This window comes from Gasterosteus aculeatus, chromosome Y (genome assembly GCF_964276395.1).
Source record: "Gasterosteus aculeatus chromosome Y, fGasAcu3.hap1.1, whole genome shotgun sequence".
NCBI lineage: Eukaryota > Metazoa > Chordata > Actinopteri > Perciformes > Gasterosteidae > Gasterosteus > Gasterosteus aculeatus.
In genome coordinates this window covers 14,320,588-14,343,869 of record NC_135709.1, presented here as the reverse complement: position 1 = coordinate 14,343,869, position 23,282 = coordinate 14,320,588, and the positions used below count along the sequence as shown (strand labels likewise).

General features: G+C 42.8%; 1 protein-coding gene and 1 long non-coding RNA gene across 3 annotated transcripts in view; one reads left to right on the top strand and one right to left on the bottom strand.

The window, feature by feature from the left end:
- The window catches only part of LOC120812315 (ATP-binding cassette sub-family C member 8-like), a 36,742-nt gene extending 24,751 nt beyond the window's left edge, over positions 1 to 11,991 (bottom strand). The window contains exons 1-9 of one of the 2 annotated variants that reach the window (XM_040168164.2): positions 11,178 to 11,991; positions 8,452 to 8,614; positions 6,307 to 6,448; positions 5,667 to 5,788; positions 5,335 to 5,501; positions 3,607 to 3,849; positions 988 to 1,152; positions 428 to 586; positions 175 to 330 (exon numbers count right to left, since the gene is read on the bottom strand). In XM_040168164.2, the coding sequence (XP_040024098.2) occupies positions 175 to 330; positions 428 to 586; positions 988 to 1,152; positions 3,607 to 3,849; positions 5,335 to 5,501; positions 5,667 to 5,788; positions 6,307 to 6,448; positions 8,452 to 8,614; positions 11,178 to 11,198 (1,338 nt within the window). In that variant the 5' untranslated portion in view covers positions 11,199 to 11,991. The remainder of the gene's footprint in view (positions 1 to 174; positions 331 to 427; positions 587 to 987; positions 1,153 to 3,606; positions 3,850 to 5,334; positions 5,502 to 5,666; positions 5,789 to 6,306; positions 6,449 to 8,451; positions 8,615 to 11,177) is intronic. The other variant, XM_040168166.2, reaches the window with a different exon arrangement.
- A 9,176-nt stretch (positions 11,992 to 21,167) lies between these two features.
- On the top strand, positions 21,168 to 22,179 carry LOC144391227 (uncharacterized). Its single transcript, XR_013455125.1, has 2 exons — positions 21,168 to 21,271; positions 21,869 to 22,179. It is a non-coding gene; the product is annotated as an uncharacterized LOC144391227 (long non-coding RNA).
- The last annotated feature ends 1,103 nt before the right edge of the window (positions 22,180 to 23,282 follow it).

Sequence of the window (23,282 nt, the reverse complement as noted above, 5' to 3'; positions counted from 1 at the left end):
AGCAATGCAATAATGCAGGCAGCTTGATGGCAACGACAAAACAAAATGACACATTGTGTAACTTGATTCATAGATTGTGGCGTAGCTACGGATCTAACAAGCGTAGCTGACGGCCCTCACAGAGATATCACATGACTAAGCTACTTAAATAGAGTAGAAAAACGTGTGTCCTACCTGAACTGGCATGGCCCACAGGTTAGGGCACAGGAAAAAGAACCACATGAGCTGGTTTGTATCTATGGCAACCAGGTTACATATCTGAGCAACGGTTAACTCGCCCATGGAGATGTTGGAGGTGCACAGACGCATGATCTTGTTGTAGATCTTCGTCTGGGGAGAAGATCACAGGAGCCACATTCACGTCCGTGTGGACAAACAGTAGAAGCTTAACAATATGTTTTGGCTGTAGGTGGAACATTTCCTGTACCTGTATGGCACCGCGCAGGTTGATGCCCGTTTCAATGGCCACGTAGTAGGACGCTTGGAGAAAGGTCCTCTGCAGGAGCAGGGCGAAGAAGAGGAGCACAGCAAGCACATATGCGTTCTCGAGAAATTCCTTGGAGGAAATGAAATATATTCCCAGCAACTTCATCCGGAAACAAGGACAGGTAGGGAGAGGAAGAGGAGACAGACAGTATTTAGCATTTTAGCACAGACTTGAGCTCCAGCAAGGTCAATCACACAAGATGAACCTACACAGGATTGGATTCCGGTCATGAATCGTCGACTGATATCGCTCCTGCCAAACCCTCCCAAGGTCGAGGGATACACCATTCGTTTAAAATGTATTTAGATTACACAGCAGGCTACAACGTTGCATATGAAGCCCAGCTACTTGAAGTGTATAGCATAACATATATCTGAGAATATATCTATGACCTTATCCCACAGCCTTCCTCGGGGAATGGGCCACATTGCACATTTTATCACAGCGTAGTTTAGGTCATCTAAGTAAGGTTGCGTTGCGTCACGATTGCATGCATTCACCGGCTGCTGAATAGTGTGGTTGTCCTTGCTGATGTGGTGGACGATGCCGGAGATGCAGAGGGGCCCGGCGAAGCCCAACAAGTCAGCCAGGAAGCGGAATGTGATGCTGAGGATGAGAGGTCGGCCGAATGCTTTCCTCAACGCCTGCCAGATCAACTTTGGTCCCTGGGCGGAGGGGAATAAAAAGAAAGGGGGTTAGAGGAGGAAACTTATCAGCATGGTGATTGAATATAATTGGGGGAAATGAACATCATACAGAGAATAGGTCATCGTGTCAATATATGTCATGTCAGCTTATCGGCAGTGACTGAATGACAATTTTGTCTATTACTTTGAAGAATTTGGATTGATCATTATCCATCCAAACATTCATCTTGTTACATTCTCGTGATGACGGAGGCTGCTGTTGAAGATATGTGATACACAGGCATTTTTTCTGTGGAGCTGTAATTGCTGCACAAGAGGGAAAAAAGCATCAACTTTGGACAATGCAGCTTTTCTACCAGAGCCAGAGAGGTCTCTGAGTATAAAAGATGATCCCATTATCTCGAGGGTCACTCCACTCGACAACAGAAACCTGGAAAATAAGGTCACGTTGGGGGGGGGCCCCCGTCCTGCAAGGTGCTGCATCATGGGATGCGGTGATTAAGGGTGATTGTGGTTACAGCGAGGATCAGAATCAGTTAGTGGAAACAGACAGACGTTTCTCAAATGAAAAGTTGTTAAAAATTACTGGAAGAGCCACTGCTCTCAATTCACGTCAATTTATAATGTCCAAAATAGATCAAATTCACAACAAGACAACAGCAAAATTCAGCTAGTCATGATCAGAGGAAAACATCTGGTGGCCGTCACTGTGCAGTAAACACTCCCAGAACATTTCGGGGATGTTTGTGCACGTCTGTGAGAGCTTGACTGATTCATTGACAGAACTGTGAGAACAGACGTGACCGACAGCATGAACCTCAGCCTTCACACAGAACCTGTGTCCCTGTGCATGTGTCACACACACACACACGCCAACACACACACACACACACACACACTCAAACACACACGCCAACACACGCACACACACATCCTTTCTTTCTACCTTGGGTTCAAACAAGAAGGAAGGAGGACATTTCTTCTCACACGTGCAGAGTGATTCTAGCTTCCCATGGAGCGCAGAGCTTTCACCCCCGCAGGGGTCGAGATGTCGCCTCGTTCACAGTAGAATGATCAGCCGTCTCTGGGCCGTTTTCTGAAATGCCCCCCCTCCTCCCTGCCTCTCTGCCTCCCTTCCCCCACCTCTCCACTGGGACCTCTCAGTCTCTCCCATCCCTCGCTTCTGCCGGAAGGAAAGTGGGTGGCGTTCACATCGGACGCAAATGCGTCAGTGACGAGTCTCTGTGACCTTCTAAACACTGGAAAACAACGACCTGTGCAGGAGGCCTCCTCACCTCTGACACAAAGCCAGGAAGAGAGGAAAGAAGGAGAAATGACAGGCAACGTCAAAGAAGAGGACATTCAAAAAGGTTTAAATGTTATATCAATGGGAGGAAGTTCTGTTTAATTCTTTTTTTTCCCAACTATTTCATTTTGGAACAATACTCTTGACATTTGAAAACTTTTTAATGCCTTTTTCAGTGGGTTGCATGCATTGCGAAAGTGACATTGATTTTGTTCCATTTCACCAAAGCAGCAAACAGCAATCCTCCATCCACTTTCTATACCGGCTTAGAGTCATACGGATTCCAGCACGCAATGGACACGAGAATCAATCAGATGTTTTCCACTTCACTGAATCTGCACGGCTCCTGACTGCAAAAGGAGACCCGACATGAAAAAGTAAAGTTAATACACTTGGCACCAAATTGCCCTGAGCCAAGTCAGAACCTTATGAAGCAGAAATATTTCGCACGGGAGGTTTATAATATTCGGTTGACGCTACGTACATGTAAAAATAAAAATAATTATGTTCCTCACTGTATGAAGCCAAACACCACCAAAAGCATACATAGAAAAGTCTAAACCTCTCTGACACAAGACCAACAAAGACGTTTCACAAAATTGAGGTAATAAGCAGACAGAAAGAATACGCTTGAGAATGTGTGCGTGTCTGAAGGCAGTGGGACATCTCAGTGTTTACACTGTTTGACTAATCACCTCTGTGACATCCGAATACATGTTGATGGTCCCAGTTAAGCCAGGAATGAGTCATCGCAGGACAGACGTCTTTACTGAGACACGAAATCTTATTCCCAGATCATCTCGTGCACGTGTCAAGGCTGACAAACCAACCAGATTCAACATAACAAACACAAGCTTTACTAAGGCAGTTAAACTAACAAAAGTGAAGTGGTGGGACCATAAAGAGCCAAACAAACTGGACTCCAAGCTCTTACATATTAATACTTAGTCCCCCTTGCACCATTGGGGGGGATACAGCTGTGATTATTTATTCCTCTCTATTCAAGAGATGCTTTTGATTTCCTCCACATCATTTACAAGACATCAGATCTGAAATATAACACATCTCCCTCGCAGATCTGCAGAAAATGTCAAATTCCGGCAAATATTCAGGGACAACACAGCATTAACTCATGTAGCGTTTACGGGATCAGTTGGCGCATCGACCTTTTGGTCGTCGAAGGCCTTCCGCAGCTTTATGTAGTTGGTGAGAGCTCTCATGGCGATGGGCAGTTTGCCGATGACCTTGAGGTCGATGGGCCGCCTGTGAGCGGCGGTGATGAAGGTGTTCATCCACCAGTAGGTGGCTTTAGAAAACAGGTTGACGAAGGGCTGCAGGAAACGAACACCCAGGTCCTGGAGGTCCTCGGGGGGCTTCACCTCAGTGGGTTCGGCGTAACACATGTAGCGCTGTGAAGATAAAGGAAGAACAGAAAGATACGCTATTGGTACAAAAACATGTATTGATTTGATAATAATGATGATTTCCTGCATAGAGATGCAACACAATAGATACGATAGATAAAACACATTTTAGAGGAAAACCGTAAGATGAAGAAATCCAGAGGAAATATACACACCTAACAACAAAAGTTATCATTATAGTAAATGGCCAGATCCTTTCCGCTTTATGAAAGTGACCATAACTGCCTCTGACGTCCGACTTTGACGAGGTTCAAAGGTGTATCAGTGTCACAACAAACGGGATCTTTATGTTCATAAGCTTCATGTTACGCCCTCGTCATTTGTCTGGGTGTGTTGTATGGATTGCACGGTGAACGACCCGATCATGGTCTTGGTTTTGATTGTTCAAATTCTGGACATTTTCAGTCATCCGACACAACGTACAATGCACACCTCTCTTTTGGAAAACATAAACCCTGTGTGTGTGTTGACCTCTGCCCTAAGCAAACATCTTTTGTTGACTCTTACTCTTAGCAGAATTCAGAAGTACGTTATTAATAAGCATAATTCAATAGTTTATATTGTACAGACATGTTTATACTATCTAGATGCATTTTCATAATTATTAAGTTCAATTATCCCATTTTCTCAAATCTCTATTCACTGTGTTTATTCGTCCTCCATGAACAAAACGACTAATACTTCTGATTGTTAAATCAACTTAAATGTATCTATATGAAACAAGACAGGATTTTTTTGTAAACACAATATTATTCTTATCTTAACTGTTAAAAGAACATCATGAAAGAATGGGATTTGTGTTTTTGTAAAACAATAGTGTTTGGGAGTATTCTGTATTTCATCTGCCAGTCGGTGACGTGGTTTCCATAATACATGTTATTACTGCTTTGGCCGTATTCCACTGCTTTCAATTTGCATCGGGAGGCAGTTTCACTGCACCACTTATTTTCTTTTTCTACATTCAATTCGGTGAATTCATAGACGTGAAAGCAGGCTAGTGCGGTGAAAAGTTTAGCCTCCGCAAGGTTCATTGATGAATACAGCAGCCTATAATGAATACACAATAGAGACCATTTATCATTCGCAGATATAATAAATCCCACTAATTAGAGTGTTTTTAGCAATGCACATGTTAAAAAGGCCATTTGGTTCAATACTTTGATTCAGACTGAAATGTCTGAAGTATTATTGGATGGATTACAGTGAAATGTTATACAAGCATTAATGCCTTCCTCGGGTTAAAGGCAAATTCATTTAGTGATCTACTGACCTTTCATCTGACTCCACCGTGAAGTTTAGTTTCTTTACAAACATGCAGAATCATTGCACCCAATACTTTATTCCTGTCCAGTAGAGCTTTACTGATGACTGACCTCTTAAGCAATTTGGATTCCAGATTAAAAAGGAAAAAATGAATGAATTAGCCGGCTACATACAGCATCACCTCCAAGACATCACACACAAACTCACCCGTCCCATAATGACATTGATCTCCACGGCCAGCAGGAGCCCATACAGCAGCACCAGCAGGCCGGTGATGCAGTAGCGTAGCTGCCTCGGGCTGATGCCGTGCTCGGTGTACTTGGCGAACTTGATGGTCTTTGTGACGAAGGCCAGCACCCAGTAGATGAGCAGGGCTGAGGGGATTTAGATGGGATCAGAAAACGACAGCAAATCGCTCGGCGAGTCAAAAGGATGACTTGTTCGATTTGTAAAAATCAAATATAGGTGTACTTTGCGAACCTTGCCTCTGTAATTTCAGGTAGATGAGAAAGCTAACAAAAAATGTAAGGATACGGTACCTAATAGTAGTTTGGGGAAGTTGGAGGTCTCAATGTTATGATAGTAGACGATAGAGGTGATACCAGCCATGAAGGCTAGACCTGCTGGCATGTACAGGTGAAGATGAGGGGATTCGCTGAATCTGGGGATGAAAACCAGATAGGAAGAAAAAGCCTAGAGTTAGTAAAAACTGATTCTTAGTAGTCTGCAGAAATGGCTGAAAAACACCCTGAGTATTTACTGGGCACCGTTGTGCATGGGCTCATTACATGGGACACAAACTAGATTCTTATGGCCCAGGAAGAGAAGGCAAGGCAATTGTATTTGAATAGCACATTTCAACAACAAGGCAATTCAAACTGCTTCACATAAAACCATTAAAAACATCCAAATGTTGAGAAGAGATTTACTAACAGTTAAGAGAAAAGGTTTAAAGAGAGACCAGACAAAGGTATGTTCCCTTTTCAACCACGTCCGCTTGTGTTTCTTCATGAGTCGACTATAATCAACTATTTCACTTAAAGTTTATAAACTGTTGTGTTTGTGGGTAAATGAGTAAACTCTATAACATTATTTTAATAGCTAATACTCTATTCTGTGACAAAGGCGGCACGTTAAATTAGTTACTAGCAGTAGTTTGAATGAATTAGTCAAACATACCCATCGGAGACGATGCCTTCTCCAATCTCGCATACGAGGATGAAGAGCAGGACGAAGGTGAGAATCCAGCGCAAGTTGTGACCCGGGAAGTGAAGCCAGGTGCTGTGGTGGATGTGGACCTTTGAACTTTGGCTGCCCCAGCCTTCAACGCGAATGAAGCAATAAAGCATGTCAGATTTTAGAGACAGAAAATGAAAAAACAGGCAGTCAGAAAATGTGAAGATGATAATAGTTGTCTTTAGCTTGTAAGTGCACTCATTGGAAGGCTTTACTCAGGGCTCTCTACTCCCAGTGCAACGTCGAACATCATGCACTCTGTGACAAAGTGCTCTCCTACAAAGCTCCTGCACAGCTGAATAAAAAATACACTGAAATAAAAGGTCTTCAGAGAATAATGACAGGCTAACAAGCTTTCTCAGTTCGTTGTTAGGTGCTTTATAAGCCGGTTGGAGCAGCCACATGGCTGCTTTCTTAACACCCTACAGTCATTTATTTCAGCTCGCAACGTGTCTGCAGCATCTTTCCTCTTAGTCCCATAACATAAGCCAGATGTTTGTCTCAACTTGGACCATAATATGGTAAATGATAAATGATTCAGCCATCAAAATGCAATTTCTCTCATTAATACGGGTCACAGCTTTGATAAAAACACATCTCGGCTGACCACATTATGTTAATGAGGCCTATTTTGGCACTTTAGCTATTGCAGAGTTTATCTTGCTTTATCTTGAGATTTTTCGGCACAAGCTAGCAATCACAAATACACACACACACACACACACACACACACACCTACACACCCACACACACTGCGAAATACAAAACAAAATCTCTCAAATAACAAGGTTTTCATTATAATTAAGTGCAGGTAATTAGGAATTTGTGTTTTCCAATGTTGTTGGTGAAATGATTAGATGACAACAACAAAAATAAATCCTGAAAGGTAAAGATGGTTTTCTTAGCTTTATGGGATATTAATTGATTTTTGACTGCTGGTGAGACAAAACAAAATAGTTGAATATATCAGCTGTTTCTCTCTTTGTAATGGTTAAAAAGAAAAAAAATATATATACAGGTATATATATATTTACCAGCAGAATAATCAATTGATGAATTGCTCCACACACTACACCACTTGCAATAACGGCACGGCAGAAGGCAACACAGAATACAGTTTGTAAAGTCAGTGATAACAGCACAGCTCTAGGTGACGGGGTCCTTTACTTTTGGCAAAGAAAGACGACGGCTTTTAAAATGGGAAACAACATTTTTGTGAACTGGGAACATCTCAACTTATAGGACGAAAAAAACGAAATGTTTTGAGCAACTCTGAAGGCCTTGTGCGACATTGCTAACAAACAGGTGATGTGTCCAACGGACGGACAGACATTGCCATGAACGGAGGCATTTGTATTTGCTGCTAGCACGGATAAAAATGGACATCTAATACTTGTAAAATGTGTCTTTGGGTTAAAAGTAACCCGAAAGTATTTAGCGGAAAAACAGCAGCACAGAACAAAATCAGTTGACTGAGGCGCCGATATGTGGACCTGCTTGAAAAAGAAGGCGCTCGTGGTAGACACACACACACACACACACACACTGACGTGAGAGAGCATGCCATGAAGTGGGAGCATGTGTGATGGCGTGCAGCGACACATAGCTGTTTCACATCAACGATGACTCTAATGGAATAGTTAAGAGCAGAGGAGGTGCCACCTCATGCCGTCTGTTTGGCTTTACATACATTAGAGGAGACACGTTTGCTTACAGCTCAAGATCACGGCTCAATATGCCCTGATTTCCTTGAGACTCATTATTTTGACCTTGGCTACGGGACAGCAACACCTAGAGGTTGTGATAGAAGCATAAGATGGTGTTTTAATTGAAAATAAGCAATTGTTAGTTCCCTAATACAAATACAAGTAAAGTAGGCAATGGAGAAAGTGAGAGGGACATACAGAGAGCATGATAAAACAAATCAATCTTTGTGTTACGTGTGTATGTGTGTGTGTGTGTGTGTGTGTGCGTGTGTGTGTGTGTGTGTGTGTGTGTGTGTGTGTGTATGTGTGTGTGTGTGTGTGTGTCTGTGCCGGCAGATGTGGTGGGAAGTAGCTGAGGATCTCACCTCCCCGCGACACTCACCGATGAAGAGGATGGGGAAGGTGATGAAGAGGAGGAAAACGTGTGGCACCACATTGATTGCGTCCAGGAAACAGCCGTTATTCAGGACCCCCTTGTCCACGTTGTAGGCCACCGAGTTATTCTCGTTCCCACAGAATGCCCAGGACATGGTGGAACCGGGACTCTAATGAGAACCGGCCAGAAGTAGAGAGAGAAGGAAGAGGAGGCGAAGCAGGGGGTGGGGAGGCAGAGACAGCGGAGAGACAGAGATAAAAAAAAATTTTTTAAAAGAAGACAGTGAGGAAACACTGGAGACTCGTCAGCGGATAATTCCCAAAGTGACCTCCTTGCCGCTCCCTCTCGGATGCGGCTCCCGAATATCGGATCCGATGAAAGAGAGGAGACCGCAGGAGACCGAAGGAGACCAGAGGAGACCGGAGGAGACGTGAAGGAGGGAGATGAAGGTCAGAGACAGTCACAGCCCAGTGCAGCAGCAGCTCGCTTTCCTCTCCAGCAGACTACGCTGCTTTCCAAACCATGCAGGTAAGAAACATCTGTACCCCGTGTGCCTGCTGTCTTTAGACATCCTCTAGAGCTGGAGATGCACTTGGCGCCGAAAGGCTCCGCTGGAATCCATTCAGGAACACGGAACCACGCACGCACAGCAAGAGCAGCGGTGGCATTCTGCAGTGCACCTGCTATTCCTGTCCCGATACAAACCGGAGCTTTAAGTCGACCTTGGACCACAAAGGCAGAGGGGGGGGGGACAGAATGCCGGCCAGCTAAAGGACTGGGATACAGAACTACTGAAGGTAGGAGTGGGGAGGTGGGGGGCGGGGGGTAGTGAATGATGAAGAGCGAGGGGGAGGAGGGACAATGAGGGGGGTACAGCTGCTGTAGTCGAAGCATGAGCAAGCGCTCTCTCGTTCCAGTCCAAACGCCGCGATTTAAGCAATTACATAACTCTGCACTGGGTGATTTACTGCTTTAGTCCACATAACTACTCCAATATCCTTAAACAAACAGAAGGAGAATCACGGCCGCAACTCAATACATACGTACGCTTCATGCATAAGAAATAGAGACATTAAATATGAATGAAGTCCCGTGATGGATACATTACATTACAGGTCATTTAGCAGACGCTTTTATCCAAAGCGACTTACATTACACTTTAAACCCATGGCTTTTTCACATTTTTGCCTGGGGAGCAATTAGGGGTTAGGTGTCTTGCTCAGGGACACTTCGACATGGAACATGGGGCAGCCTGGAATCGAACCACCAACCTTGTGCTTCCCAGCACACCTTCTCTTACCCCTGCGCCACGACGACCCCGATACGTTTGGCGTCCGCAGGAGAAGATCTCGCCGCAGCCAATGGCAGCCGACTTGTTCAGAGGGATCAGTGAGAAGACACATGGTAGCAGATTTTGATAATCCACGTATCCACTGGGATGACTCTGAGCCATTTCTGGTCAAAGTGATTTATTTTTAAAATAATCCGTACCATGGCAACAAGAGATACGCCTCAATGCACTGAGCAGTTCACAGTGTTTGCACACAACAAAATAGTAGTGGCGTACATTTAGTCAACCAATAAAAGACCATGTAGGTCTGAGGTTTATCAAAATATGGTCCTCTGCTTGCTATAAAATGTCTTTCCAAGCTGTTCCAAATTAGGTTCTTGAACGTGCAGACAGAAAAGGCTTTTTGCTATAAGTAAATCTCCAATTTCAGATGTCTATTTTTATACTAAAAAGAAAACACCAAAGTGTTCTCTTCAAAGAAGTCGTAATATGCAGCTCTGACATTGAAGGTCAATGCATTTAATATAAAGAGTTCATAGCAACTGCAGCCACCTCCTGTATCTTCCTCCTGTCACCAGCTGTCAGTAAACACTTTAGCATTGCATGGGGATTTGGATTAATTTAGTTAAGAAAATGGCGTATTTTGATAACTGTAACCTATTAATCAAAATGGCACAGCACGGCACACACTAGCCAGATGTCGCATTGGCCCGAGTTTCACTGAATAAATGAGAATATATACCAGTATAACTAAAGACCACAGTTTTATCATGCACTGTTTTTCTCTAGTTCTTCTTTTTACAGATGGAAAAACTGACTGCGCTGTGGTGGCCTTGATCAGATAAGACCTCTTCATTGCTCGCCTGGTGAGAGTTTAAGCTGAAGTGTTGGTCCAAAGAACCAAAAGAACCAAAATACCAGGAGTGGCCATATAGATGGATAAAGATAACCTCATAAAGAAAAGGAAAATAGGTTAGTAGCCAGCAAAAAAGAAAGAAGAACAATATTAGGATACATTTCTCCATCTAGCTCTGAAAATGTGTGAGCTGCAGCAACTTAACAGACCAGCTGCAAAAACCTGACACATCCAGCGCTTCACACCTCAGTGTCTTGCCTCTAGTAATGAATAGATGCCTCTGATGTAAAATGCCATTACCACAGACACATGGCTTCTTTAAATAAATGAGATGATTATATAATAATAATAATAATAACAACAGCAATACAAAACCGGTATAATGTAAATGTGTATCCTTTGTAAAAACGTGGAGATTCCCATGTTATCTGTTTTTAGGTCCTACGTGGAATTGAGAAATACGGTGCGGGCAGCCTTCGATGCAATGCGTGCATGTGCATGAAATGCTAACAAAGCGCTGCAGTATACTATTCAATAAGAGAGTATCGATCAGTGGGACCAGATGACACCACCTCCAGCACTTACCGGCTTACATCGGGAGATCATTGTGTGTTTTAGCGGCGGTTCCCTCACGAAACACTCTTCAGTACCGTCACATCCGTCCGCTTGGATTTTAAATAAAGAAAATAGGGTTTTCTAAAAAAAAAAGTCTCCCAAATGACAGTCTCGCATGTGCTCACAGGGCGGCCGACGTCTCGCTGACCCACTTTCTGCGCCGCCGCTTAAAGAGGGAAGCCGCCAAGTAGCTGTCCGCGGTGCTGAACCCGGGTACCGAGGAGGAGGAAGAGGAGGAGCGGAGGAAGAGGGAGAAGGAGGCAGATCCTCCACCCAAGGCCCCCCTTTGGTCTCTTGTCGTGAACCGCCGGGCGGCGGGTTCAACCAAACCCACCACAGCGGTCGATGCGACGCTGAAACTCAGCAGCAGCATATTACAATACACCGTGCATTTTTTTCGGCTTTTGTGTTGTGTTCGCTTTATTTAAGACTACCTAACATGCATATTTAGCGCAATTTCACTACTGTAAACTGATTTATCTTGAACAAGTCTTTATTTATGGATGCGGCATTCGGGTTTATTCAAATTAGAATGATAAAACGCGCTGGGACGCCCTCAGTCAGAGTCCGCTTGGTATTAAAGAAGGCGCACCATGGCCCCCTATGGACATTTAATAAAGAAAACTGTCTGGCTCCCCACACTCGAAGGAAATCGATGCATAACTGGTCAAATAGTAATAATTATATAATATATAATATAATAATTTACAATGACTGCAAAGGAAATCAAACATTTTAGAAGCTAATCTATAATTAAGTATGATGGTTTATTGATCCTAGCAGACCCAACCGGTTTACATTTCTACTTAGCTAGAGCTAAGTACCACGTTCCTTTTAAACTGCAAACAATATACGACACCAATAATATACAATACCATGGAGTAGGGATCAAAATCTTCCTCATATTTCTGAAATAGATAGAGAATTAACATGTAGCTCATTAAAACTGATTGATACATTAATAATGGATTAGCAAACTAGACAAAATGAAAATGAAAGGAACTTAGAAATATTAGTAAGATTTCCTTTGACAACCAGTTTTATAGAACAGATGTAAAACCCGTCTATTAAATGAAAAACATGAAGACACAGGGTGACTTTCAAAGACTCCCACTTTCATTCAATAATGGCGAGCACAGTTAGCAGGAACCCGCGCACACTCACACAAAATCAGTCCTAATCACTCCTCCCAAAGACGGCAGCAATTTAATTTGAGGGAAGAAAACAGAACAACGGACATCACATTAATCATTTACATCTTTATTTTTGTGTTTTGATGCAAACAAATAAAGAACCCGTTTGTAACATTTGATCTATGTGTTGTGACTGGAGAAGGCACTTGAAGAGACCCAAAACAATTGAATGGATGTGTTATTTAGAATGATCTAATCTCACGAGAGTGATGTTCTCCGTCTGTGAGCAAGAAAAACTCTAATACTGCACACGGGACCAACTGAAGTAAAAAGACAGATTACTACAGTCGATGACGCTGAGGCCGTCTGTTGCCAGATCAAAACCGATAAGAGCAGTAAGAATGACACATGCGTTGCCACAGTGTTTGTTCACAGTACTACCGTGTACTCCACATACACAAAAGAAGTACAAGCTACTCAACACAACCTTAAGGCCCGGACGATGAGGTCCACAAGGACACCTGGTGTGTGTGTGAGCATACAAAGTAAGAATAGGAGAAAGAAAACGCTCAAGAGAGGTAAAAATCAATACAGGTGGTGAGAAGTAGAGATTACTTGTCGTTTGCCGTTTGATTTAAAAGACGCGTTGAAAGGCACCATCCGTTTCAGCATTTCCGGAGGCTGAAAACACATCAAACACGTATCAGCTTTAGCGCACAAAACAAAAACACAACAAACAGCACCACCGGTGCTGGACAGTGGTGTGGGTGGTGCAGCAGTGACAGCAGTGGTGTATTCTAGTCTACCGGCTGTAACAACACTGAGTTATTGACTCAAAATCAACTTTAAAATGTGGTAGTATTTATTCTAATGAAGGATATTGTTTGCTGAATATCGTGTGTTGAAAATAAAGCGGCAACGCTAACTTTCTTTTTCCAGCACTTCCAATTTCTTTATGTTAATTAAACAAACTGAAGTACAGTCGTGTAGACTACTTGATTAACACACGTGGTAAATCATCTCAGTGGGGATATTGATGATGATTTACGGCAACCTTTCAGCTCCCACAGAGTCAAGGTGACTCCCAGCAAGCGAGTTCACCTTCCGGCTGCAGAGTTGCTGCTGAACTGGTGGAACGAATGTGTGGTTGTGTTTCTCAGGCGTAACCTTTAATGCCAAGTAGAGAGTTACTAGAAAGCGTTTCTCTGATATAAAGGTAGCTTGAAAAAAATACATAATAAGTTTCACTAGAGATTTTTGACAGGGAGGATAGATGCTTTCGCCGGTGATCTAATAAACACAGATTGGTTGAGCTGGAGTGTCTGGAAGACTCCCGGGACAAAGAGAGATTATGTCTGCAACCGGTGCCATGTTTGATCACATTATAGGACCTTATTACATTGGATCTGGGAAGATTTATGCAAACGACTGCACGGTGTTGTGTGTCATACCAGGCCATCGGAACGGAGTGCAGGTCTGAGCGGATCAGGTCGGTGGGTTTGGGACTGTGGCAGCATGACGGGTTTAGACATTACAGGGGGCATCTGACGCCTCTGGTTGGGAGGACTAGGAGCTAGTTGCTATGGGGGAAAGACCGTGTTTCCACGCAGCAGCTGAGTGTACGTTTGCATTCAAACAGTGTGTTCATTAAACAAAAGAAGCTTCAAATTTATAAAACGGTCATAGCATTGAGTAATGTGGGAAAAAACACGATTTTTACTGAAAAACACTCACCAAGGGGGTGCTTGAATTGGAAATACAACTGGCGTGGGAGGTTTTTCTCATTACCTGGACCACAGTAAAATAAAATTACTTTCTGACCTCCCGAGCAGAGACCATCTCTACACTGCAAGCAAACACCACTCACTAGCCGAATCCCTCAAGGCCTTTTTCCTCAGTCGGTATAGCAAATTGAAAATTAACGGCCACTCAATTCAGTCAAGATGAAACGGTTCCATCATGCATAAAACATCCCAAGGCATAAAACCCAAGGCAGTTTTCTAGCATTGGCAGGAGAAGGAGGCCGCCGCTGTGGCGGGGGATGGGCATAGCTGGGTGTTGTGGGGTTCAGCTTGGTTGAGGGCGGGGGGAGAGGCAAGGGAGGGGGAGGCTGGCTCGTGCTGGGCTGGGTAGGGGCCAGTCTCTTCAGAGGGCCCCTCAGGCTCTGATCCACGTCATCCAGGTTAAAGTCGTCCAGGTCAGTGGTGGCCAGGTGGAGGCCGCCGGGGAAACGCTTCACCCTCGGCACCGAGGCGGGGGAGCGCGGCGGCGATAGCTTAAAGTCACAACGACATGAAAAATGACCTGAACCAACATCTATGAATATTGTCTCATTCTCTTCTTTTAATCAACATGGACATTTTGCTGTTTCAAAAGGCAAATGGTCACCTGAGGAAGACCAATTTATGCCAAATTTACGAAAAAAGGAGTGAATTTGGTTTTGTTTCTTGGTATTTCCAAATTCAGTCCCCCTTCCCTTCATCTCCTGTACTCTCCTACTGATTTTACTTGCTAGAAAATTAGCTATTCTTTTGTATTATGTTGTATAAACTCTCCAACTGCACACTCATTCTCTAATCTGATGAATCATATAAATCATATAACTTAATATTCAAACTGAATTAAGTTACAAATGGCACTCATAGCAGTGTAAACCCCATCCTTCCTCCAACATAAACAGTCCTTCCATCACCAATTAGACGTGGCAGGAAGAAGGTGCATCCTCAGCAAATAGTTGGCATATAACTTTGTGTGTAATTTTATATGAAACAAGAATACATTGTTGAGAGCCATGAGTACAAAGAGGTCTGCGCAGAGGAGGTCTCACTCTGTACCTCTGGGGATTCATTCTCCACGCAGGATTTCTGCTCCAAACGGGTCTGACAAAGACGCTCAACCCAGTGATGCACTTTCTCTGACTCCTCAAGGTCTTCTCTCTCCGTCTCTGACACCTGGTACAAAAAGGTCAGCACCGGACAATCGGAGTTTAACCTTTTAAAATAACCATTGCATCGTCAAACGAATAACATGGCGGCATTTAGTTGAAACCACAACATGACGCCCTGAGAGTTCACAGTGCCATTGAACCCTATCCATATGAAATATGGGCTATAAGCACTTGTTTTTGTATCTCCTGCACCAGACGATTGATCTTAAGTTGCTTCTCTCGTTCATACATTTCTTGCTTCTCCATGGCAAGTTTCAGCTCAAACTCCATCTCTTTCTTGTTTTTTCTCTGCTCCTGCAGTGTGTCCATGTTGGACACTTACTTCTTTTTCTTCTTCTTTTCTTCTTTCTGCTTTGACTTCAATTAGTCAAAATGAAAAACCACGGGACAGACAAATCTGCGACTCCAAAACCACGCAGCACGACATGCAGAAATAGCTTGTGACATCACCCAGTGTTTTGCAGGACAAACAGAATTATTTAACTATTTTTTTATCTCCTCAGAAAACTCTTTCACCACACGGAAGCCATGCAGCCTGACCGTACCTTGCGGAGAGACGGCAGCTTTCCCTCATAGCGATAAAACCAGCCAAATGCTAAAGATGGAGATGAACACAGGTCACTCTGATGCGTTAAAATGAATTAAATCCAAGGTTAAAACAGAAAGAGAAAAACAGATTAAGCCTGCTCCATTTAGGCACCAAATAAGTACATGTAAAAAAATGAATTTGAGTGATGCAAAAGAAGTACAGCTTTCAACAGCTCGCAAAATATAGGCAACTAATTTAACATCTGGTCAAATTCTGGTTGTCAAAGGAAATCTAGACTCTGTGTACGCCGGTTTGAATGAAAAACCTGGCAGCTGCGGCTCCAGACTCACTTGCAGGGGCGGGGGCTACTGGGACTTTTGGGCCGGTCTTTGGCTCCCCAGTCCTCCTCCCACTCTCGGCTGTGCTTCGTCGTAAGGGTCGGTCACTTTAAGGACATTAAAAACAGTCGTATACTTCTCCATCTCCTTTTTATAGCGTTCCTCTTCCTCTGCGGCCTTCTGAGAGATCTCCATCTTCCTCCAGTTGAATAACATGATTGATTTACAGAACAAAACTCTGTCCACATAACATGCTACAGCACGGGGCTATAAATAGAGACTGCATGACTTTAATCCAGTTCACGAGCAATCGAGCACGTCAGCCTCGCAGTGTGCGACACGACGCCACATTATTTATCCGGAGACGTCTCTGGCATCACTGAGAAACCAGCGTGTCCCCCGAGTTTACAAAATTTGCCAATTACTCAGAAACATGAATGTGATGTGACAAGAGAGCAATTAATGGTCCTCAGATGGATGGAAAATGAATGCGTGTTCTGTTTACATTCTGTGCACCTGATTAATGTTAATGTTAACTAATGTGGCTGCACGTTGGTGTTTGTTTGAGCTGTGCACTCACTGCTTCTCCTTCTGCTCTTCAAGGATTTTGTTGGTTTCCAGCGCCACACTCTTGTGTGATGGCGTGCAGCGACACATAGCTGTTTCACATCAACGATGACTCTAATGGAATAGTTAAGAGCAGAGGAGGTGCCACCTCATGCCGTCTGTTTGGCTTTACATACATTAGAGGAGACACGTTTGCTTACAACTCAAGATCACGGCTCAATATGCCCTGATTTCCTTGAGACTCATTATTTTGACCTTGGCTACGGGACAGCAACACCTAGAGGTTGTGATAGAAGCATAAGATGGTGTTTTAATTGAAAATAAGCAATTGTTAGTTCCCTAATACAAATACAAGTAAAGTAGGCAATGGAGAAAGTGAGAGGGACATACAGAGAGTATGATGAAACAAATCAATCTTTGTGTTACGTGTGTGTGTGTGTGTGTGTGTGTGTGTGTGTGTGTGTGTGTGTGTGTGTGTGTGTGTGTGTGCGTCTGTATATATACACACACACATACATATATACATACATATACATACTAATTAAAATAATTCTGCATAGCAGAGTGGGCCAAACCTCCTCCACAGCGATGTGAGAGACTCATGGCCGGTTATCACAAACGCTTGATTGCAGGTGTTGCCGCCAAAGGGGGGCACAACCAGTTATTAGAGGCAGTTACTTCTTCACATGGAGCCAAGTCGGTTTATTTTTTCCCTTAATAGATGAAATTATCATTTAAAAACTGCATTTTTTGGTATTCACTTGAGTTATCTTTTATTTTAACCCCTAACCCCTTTCATGATCTGAAACATTTAAGTGTGCAAAATATGCAAAGAACATAAGGAACCAGGAAGGGGGGGCTGTTTCTTGGCACTATATATGTACACACACATATACTGTATATGAATATATACTTGCAAGTGCATACCTGAAGACCAACATTCCCGGCTGGACCGTCTTTGACCATCTGTGATATATAGAGACCACTGCCAAACTCCAGCCCTCCACGGACGCTCAGACCCAGTCCATCACGATGAGTCCGGTCCAGACGCACCTCTTTCAGCTTCCTACACAGTGACGACAGAGAGGAAGATGTGAAGCGGGACGTACGAGCCACGCAGCATCGTTTCAGTGGGGAGCAAGGAGAATACCGAGAGAGATTGTATGGTGTAAAATAGTCTCGGTGGCGTGTTTTCATTAAAAAAGGGACATAAACTTGCATTAAAGACCGGGAATAACGGGACGCGAGTCTGTGCTGTACTCACCGTGACCTCTTTGGGGTGAGCAGGTCGCAGGCCGTTTTAGTAGGATAAGAGGTCGGATGGCATCAAACAAGGGCAAGCGCTTTGGTTCATTGATGACCAGCTTCAGGTCCCCCACCAACACGGGCAGATCCATTGACCTGAAAGAGGAAGGGCATAAATATACATTTTATATTTTAACTTTTGCGTGCTTTGTTTCATACACAATGACTTGTATCCCCTAACTGAGATTGACATATAAAGGGATATCTGAAAACTTACCCTAGACAGAATTAGTTGTTCGTTTTATTCATTTGTCTGATAACATCTTAACATAGGCAGATTTTTTTTACATTTTTTCAAAGCTTTCCAGGCCCAATCAAGTGGCATCATTAGGAGTTCATTTTATCACACGTACCCCAGCCCCATTAGCAGTAGCACATCCTGTTTAATATTCAATTTGAAGGAACAAAGAACAAGACTGATTACATATAATCGCTGATTGGAAAAATATCCAATTATCCCTCTCACAATTCAAAGGAAGCTCAAAAAGCAACAAGAAAGCAATTATAGGAACAAAGTAAAAGCTACAGTGTAAAATCTGTCCCCGTGGCCTCCTCTTTAAATTATTAACAAGTGTCATTTCAGTCCTGCTCGCAGGATGAACATTAAAAGACCTTTTGTGGATAACTGGCCAGGCTTGTCGGAGCACAGTGGAAAATGATCAGATGCGGTCGGGGCCCCAGAGCTCTGGCTCTCAAACACCCCACCCCAACCGAGACCCTCTGACCAGCCCGTCATCACGAAGCCTGATTAACAGTTTAAACTGGGTGCATCAGAAAATGTGTGCAACAAGACAAAGAGCGTTTGAAAACTAAACGTACAAAGCTGGTAAGGAATTAGTCGACGTTAGAGAAGTTTTCCAGCAGTTTTCAATGAACAAGAAGAAACAACAGCATATGAATTAAATGTAGCCTTTTATATAATTGTTAAAAAAAAGTATTGTTCTTTGAATCTTTATTCCGCCTTCTTCTTCTATTTCTTCCGTTGCACCTTTCAACTCCTTCACACTTTCAGCTATTAAAACCGTTCCAATATTAAAATATTCAACTCCTTTCCGGCTTTCCAGCTATGACTTTTCAGCTTTCTACCTCTTAAGCTTGATTTTATATAAATCAGTAATCACGAATATTTCTTCTAATGGTTTTCCAATGGAGATCGTGTTCAAATCCTCTTAAACTTCTTCAACCTAAGGCCTTCTTCGGCCAATCTCCTCTGAATCGTGCTGGATGACACACCAAACAGATCCGCGATTTCTCGGGTTGATAGACCGGACTACACAAAGTTAGCCAGCTTGTCGCCAGGAATATCCAGAGGCGGGCGTCCAGCACCTGTGCTTGTAGTACCAGCGCTAATGTTGACTTCATCAACTTTGACCTCTTGAGGACACGCACGCGGTGCTCAATCAGTCTTAAACAATTTAAAACTTCGTCGTCTATGTATACATCTTGAAGAGCACTTATCCGCCCTAGTATTTCCAAAAAACCCTCAATATGTGTCAAAATCGTATCTGCAGAAAACCCATGTTGATCGATTTGATCTGCTAATGCTAGCATGCTACCTCGGAGCCCACAGACGTCTTCCATTATATCAACACTCACGTCCCTTAGCCAGCCTACTTTTGCACACGGCTCTGTTGTCTGTTCTGAATGTTAGATGTAGCCACGCCCCCTGATTTGCATATAAGAACGTGAAATGTAAAATGGCATTATGAAATAAAAGACTCTGGAAATGAAAAGTGGCATTATGAAATAAAAGTACCATGAAATGAAAAGTGGCATTATGAAATAAAAGTACCATGAAATAATTAAATGTATTTAATATTTATGTATTTATTGCCTCATCTATTTATTTCATGATGTATTTCAAATGCATATTTCATGTATTTATGTATTTATTCTTTTATTTAATTTTGACTAAAACGGCATTCCATAGTGCAGGGTCAACTTCTGCTCAGCACTGACGCCACACACCTGTGGAAAAGCTACACAACTTTTGTTTTGCTTCTAGCTTCATTGCAACAACCCTCTCTGTGCCGCGACTTACCTCGCTCATGTCTCCATGGTTCAACTGCGCCGCAAACACGCTTCAATACACAGCGGAGCGATTAAGCGAACATGGCGCCTCCATCGAGTGGAGACGTTCCTGAAGTGCACGATGTTGCCAAGCAACGATCGTCTCGACAACACCGCGGTCGCCATGCAGAGCAGGATACGCCCAGACCGAGCGGACCATCGCTCCCAGTGAATGAACGGGTGTTAAACACCAGGAAGCAAGTTCACTGAAGGTTGATCCTCCGGGGACGGAGAACGGAGAACATGTTTAGCACTACGAATGTATTGAACAGTGTGGCGCAGAAAATCATTAGTTAAGATTGAAGCAACATGTATTTAATATGTGCATTGTTACACTGCTGGAAATGACTCCCACGACACCCAAAAGGTGATGAACCCAAAGGGTTTGACCCCTGAACTCAGCACGTCACAACGCGTTTCCTGGGTGCTGCACATCTGCGCTGCGCCCTTCTGTGGCCGCAGATCTACATGGAGCGAAGAATAATACCAGAGAAAAGGGTACCAGGGAAATAAGCAATGCCGGATTATACTATAAAAGAAGTGATGACTGGTACATTGACGAGTAAATGGAATTCACTACTTTTGACTAGACATTTGAAATATCATATATTTTATATAAGCAAGCAAACATACATTATTAAACATATCCCAGTGAGCACAATACGTAATTTCAACGTTGAAATATGGTTGAAATCGGGTTGAAATGAGGTCTGAACGTCTAAGACCTCATTTCAACGTCTTTTCAACCGGCTAAAAATGGGATAAAACATCAACGTGCCAGAAAACATCAATTTGTTGACAAATGTGTCATGATGTAACGTAAGGTTTAAAGAGAGACGATATTAACGTTAAGATTTTCAGAATAATTAATGAACTGGTCGGCGAAATTTGGTCTACGCGAAGACGTAATTTCAACGTATTTACTATTTCGCTTAAAACGTCATAAATATGAAACTACGGACTGCGTGCTGTTAATAAGATGCGTTTAAGACATAATAATGCGGGCAGGTTCAAACATTACTTGTAAACACGTGACTCCGCTCACATCTGTAACGCGCATGCGCGAGTTCTTAGACGCCTGCAGAGCTCCGAGCGGACGCAGCACGAGGCGAAGTTACGGCAGCAGAGCGACATGAACGGGCTGATAGAACCACGACTACCGGCTCCACTACTCTGTAAGTACGCGAGTGTTTGAATGAAGCACACCTGGAACTATAACCGGGTGTTTTACTTGTGCTGCCCACCCAATACGGGAAAGACGGCCCTTTTTGTTAAGCTAGTTAGCGTTAGCGCAGGTAGTTTGCTAGTTAGCATGCTAGCTTGGAGCATGCTAGCGTGCATGATGACCTGGACCAAAAGTAAACATCCCAGAATATTTTTTGTGTGTTTGGTGTTACTAATGCGTTAGGTTGTTGCTGTATCCATACATGTTATTGCATTTCACATTAAAAATACGTTTTTAAAGCAATGGGGGCTAAATACAGATTGCAAGGGTGAAGGGCTGAATTCAACAAGTTGTGGTCTGTAAACAAGAGGGCCAACACATTGTAAGTTACTGCTGCTTAAAGCATGATACTGTGTAATATACCTGGAAATGTTACTCCAGAAATACCATAAGTTGCAGATGAATTGTTATCTTGTTGATAATGTAATAAGTGAACAATCTATAAATTAGGGTTCTAACACACCTGCTGCTGTTATTATTACTAGTTTATTACTGTCATCATAAACCCAAATGACCAACTTTGCCTTTGTGCTTTCCCACCTCACAGGTTTCTGCGGGTGGTGGTTGCATCTGATGTTACGTCTGATGATGGTTGTCCCTGCACTGGTCCTGCCTTACCCCTGGCTTAGTAATCCACAATATTAGAATCATTTCTGTCGTAGGAATTTGATGTACTGTACATCTTTAAATTGTTCATACTCTACACACCTACTGCCTTGCTGTTTTCTCCTCAGGTTTCTCCTGGTTGAAGGTTTTTTACATTTTGGGGGTTTTAGGACAGGATGTTGCATGTTTACAGATTGCAAAGCTGAACAAAATAAAATGATTTGAATTGAATAAACACGTTGACCAGAGAAATCTGCAATTGAGGGCTGTTCTCTGCACTCTGACTCCCTTTACACAAAGAATCATCAAGTGAGGATGACGGAGATGCAGCTGATTTCAGGTATACTATCCCAACTCAAGTGACTCACAGCCACATCTTGTTACAGAATCTAAAAATGAAGTTCAAATGATTCAGAAAAATGGTCTACAAACACAGAATTGTTGTTGTTGAACACAGAAATGTTTCTGCACTTTTAAATCCATAGTTAATTTCCCTGAAATATATATATATATTTTGTATTTTTAATTAGGAAAAGTGTTATATGTATAGTGTTATATTTATAATAAATGCAAATTAATAAAATAATGTGTTTGTCCTTGTTAAGGGCTGTTAACATGACAACTGTGACTAAGTATGTAACTTGTACGTTTCCAGCGAGCAATTTATCCGTTGAAACAACGTTTAAAAGACGTCTATGGCCCGACGTTGAAAAGACGTTGCAAATTGGTTCAAAAGTGAAAGTTGTTTCAACGTCTATTCATAGACGTTGAAAAGACGTTTACGTTTAGACCACATTTCAACCAGCGAGCATTTCAACGTTGAAAAGACGTTTAAAAGACGTCTATGGCCCGACGTTGAAAAGACGTTGCAAAATGGTTTAAAAGTGAAAGTTGTTTCAACGTCTATTCGTAGACGTTGAAAAGACGTTCGCGTATAGACCCGTTTTCAACGTGATTTATAATATCGGTGGTAAACTTACAAATGTGGACGTAGTTTCTTTTTAAACATCTAAAATAATGATATAGCATACAAGAGAAGACGAAATATTACCGTATTAAAAAATCACGTTGAAATGTGGTCTAAACATAGACGTCTTTTCAACGTCTACGAATAGACGTTGAAACAACTTTTACTTTTAAACCATTTTGCAACGTCGGGCATAGACGTCTTTTAAACGTCTTTTCAACCAAAAAATGCTCACTGGGTATATTGTGGTCACCTGACATCAATGAATCAAAGAACTCACATCACAGAACACCACATGATTTTAGTTGTCTTTTGTGGAATTCAACACTATTCTGTTACAAGAGTCTTTAGCAGAAACTGCGCTCTATTGTCACCTTCTGCAGTTTTT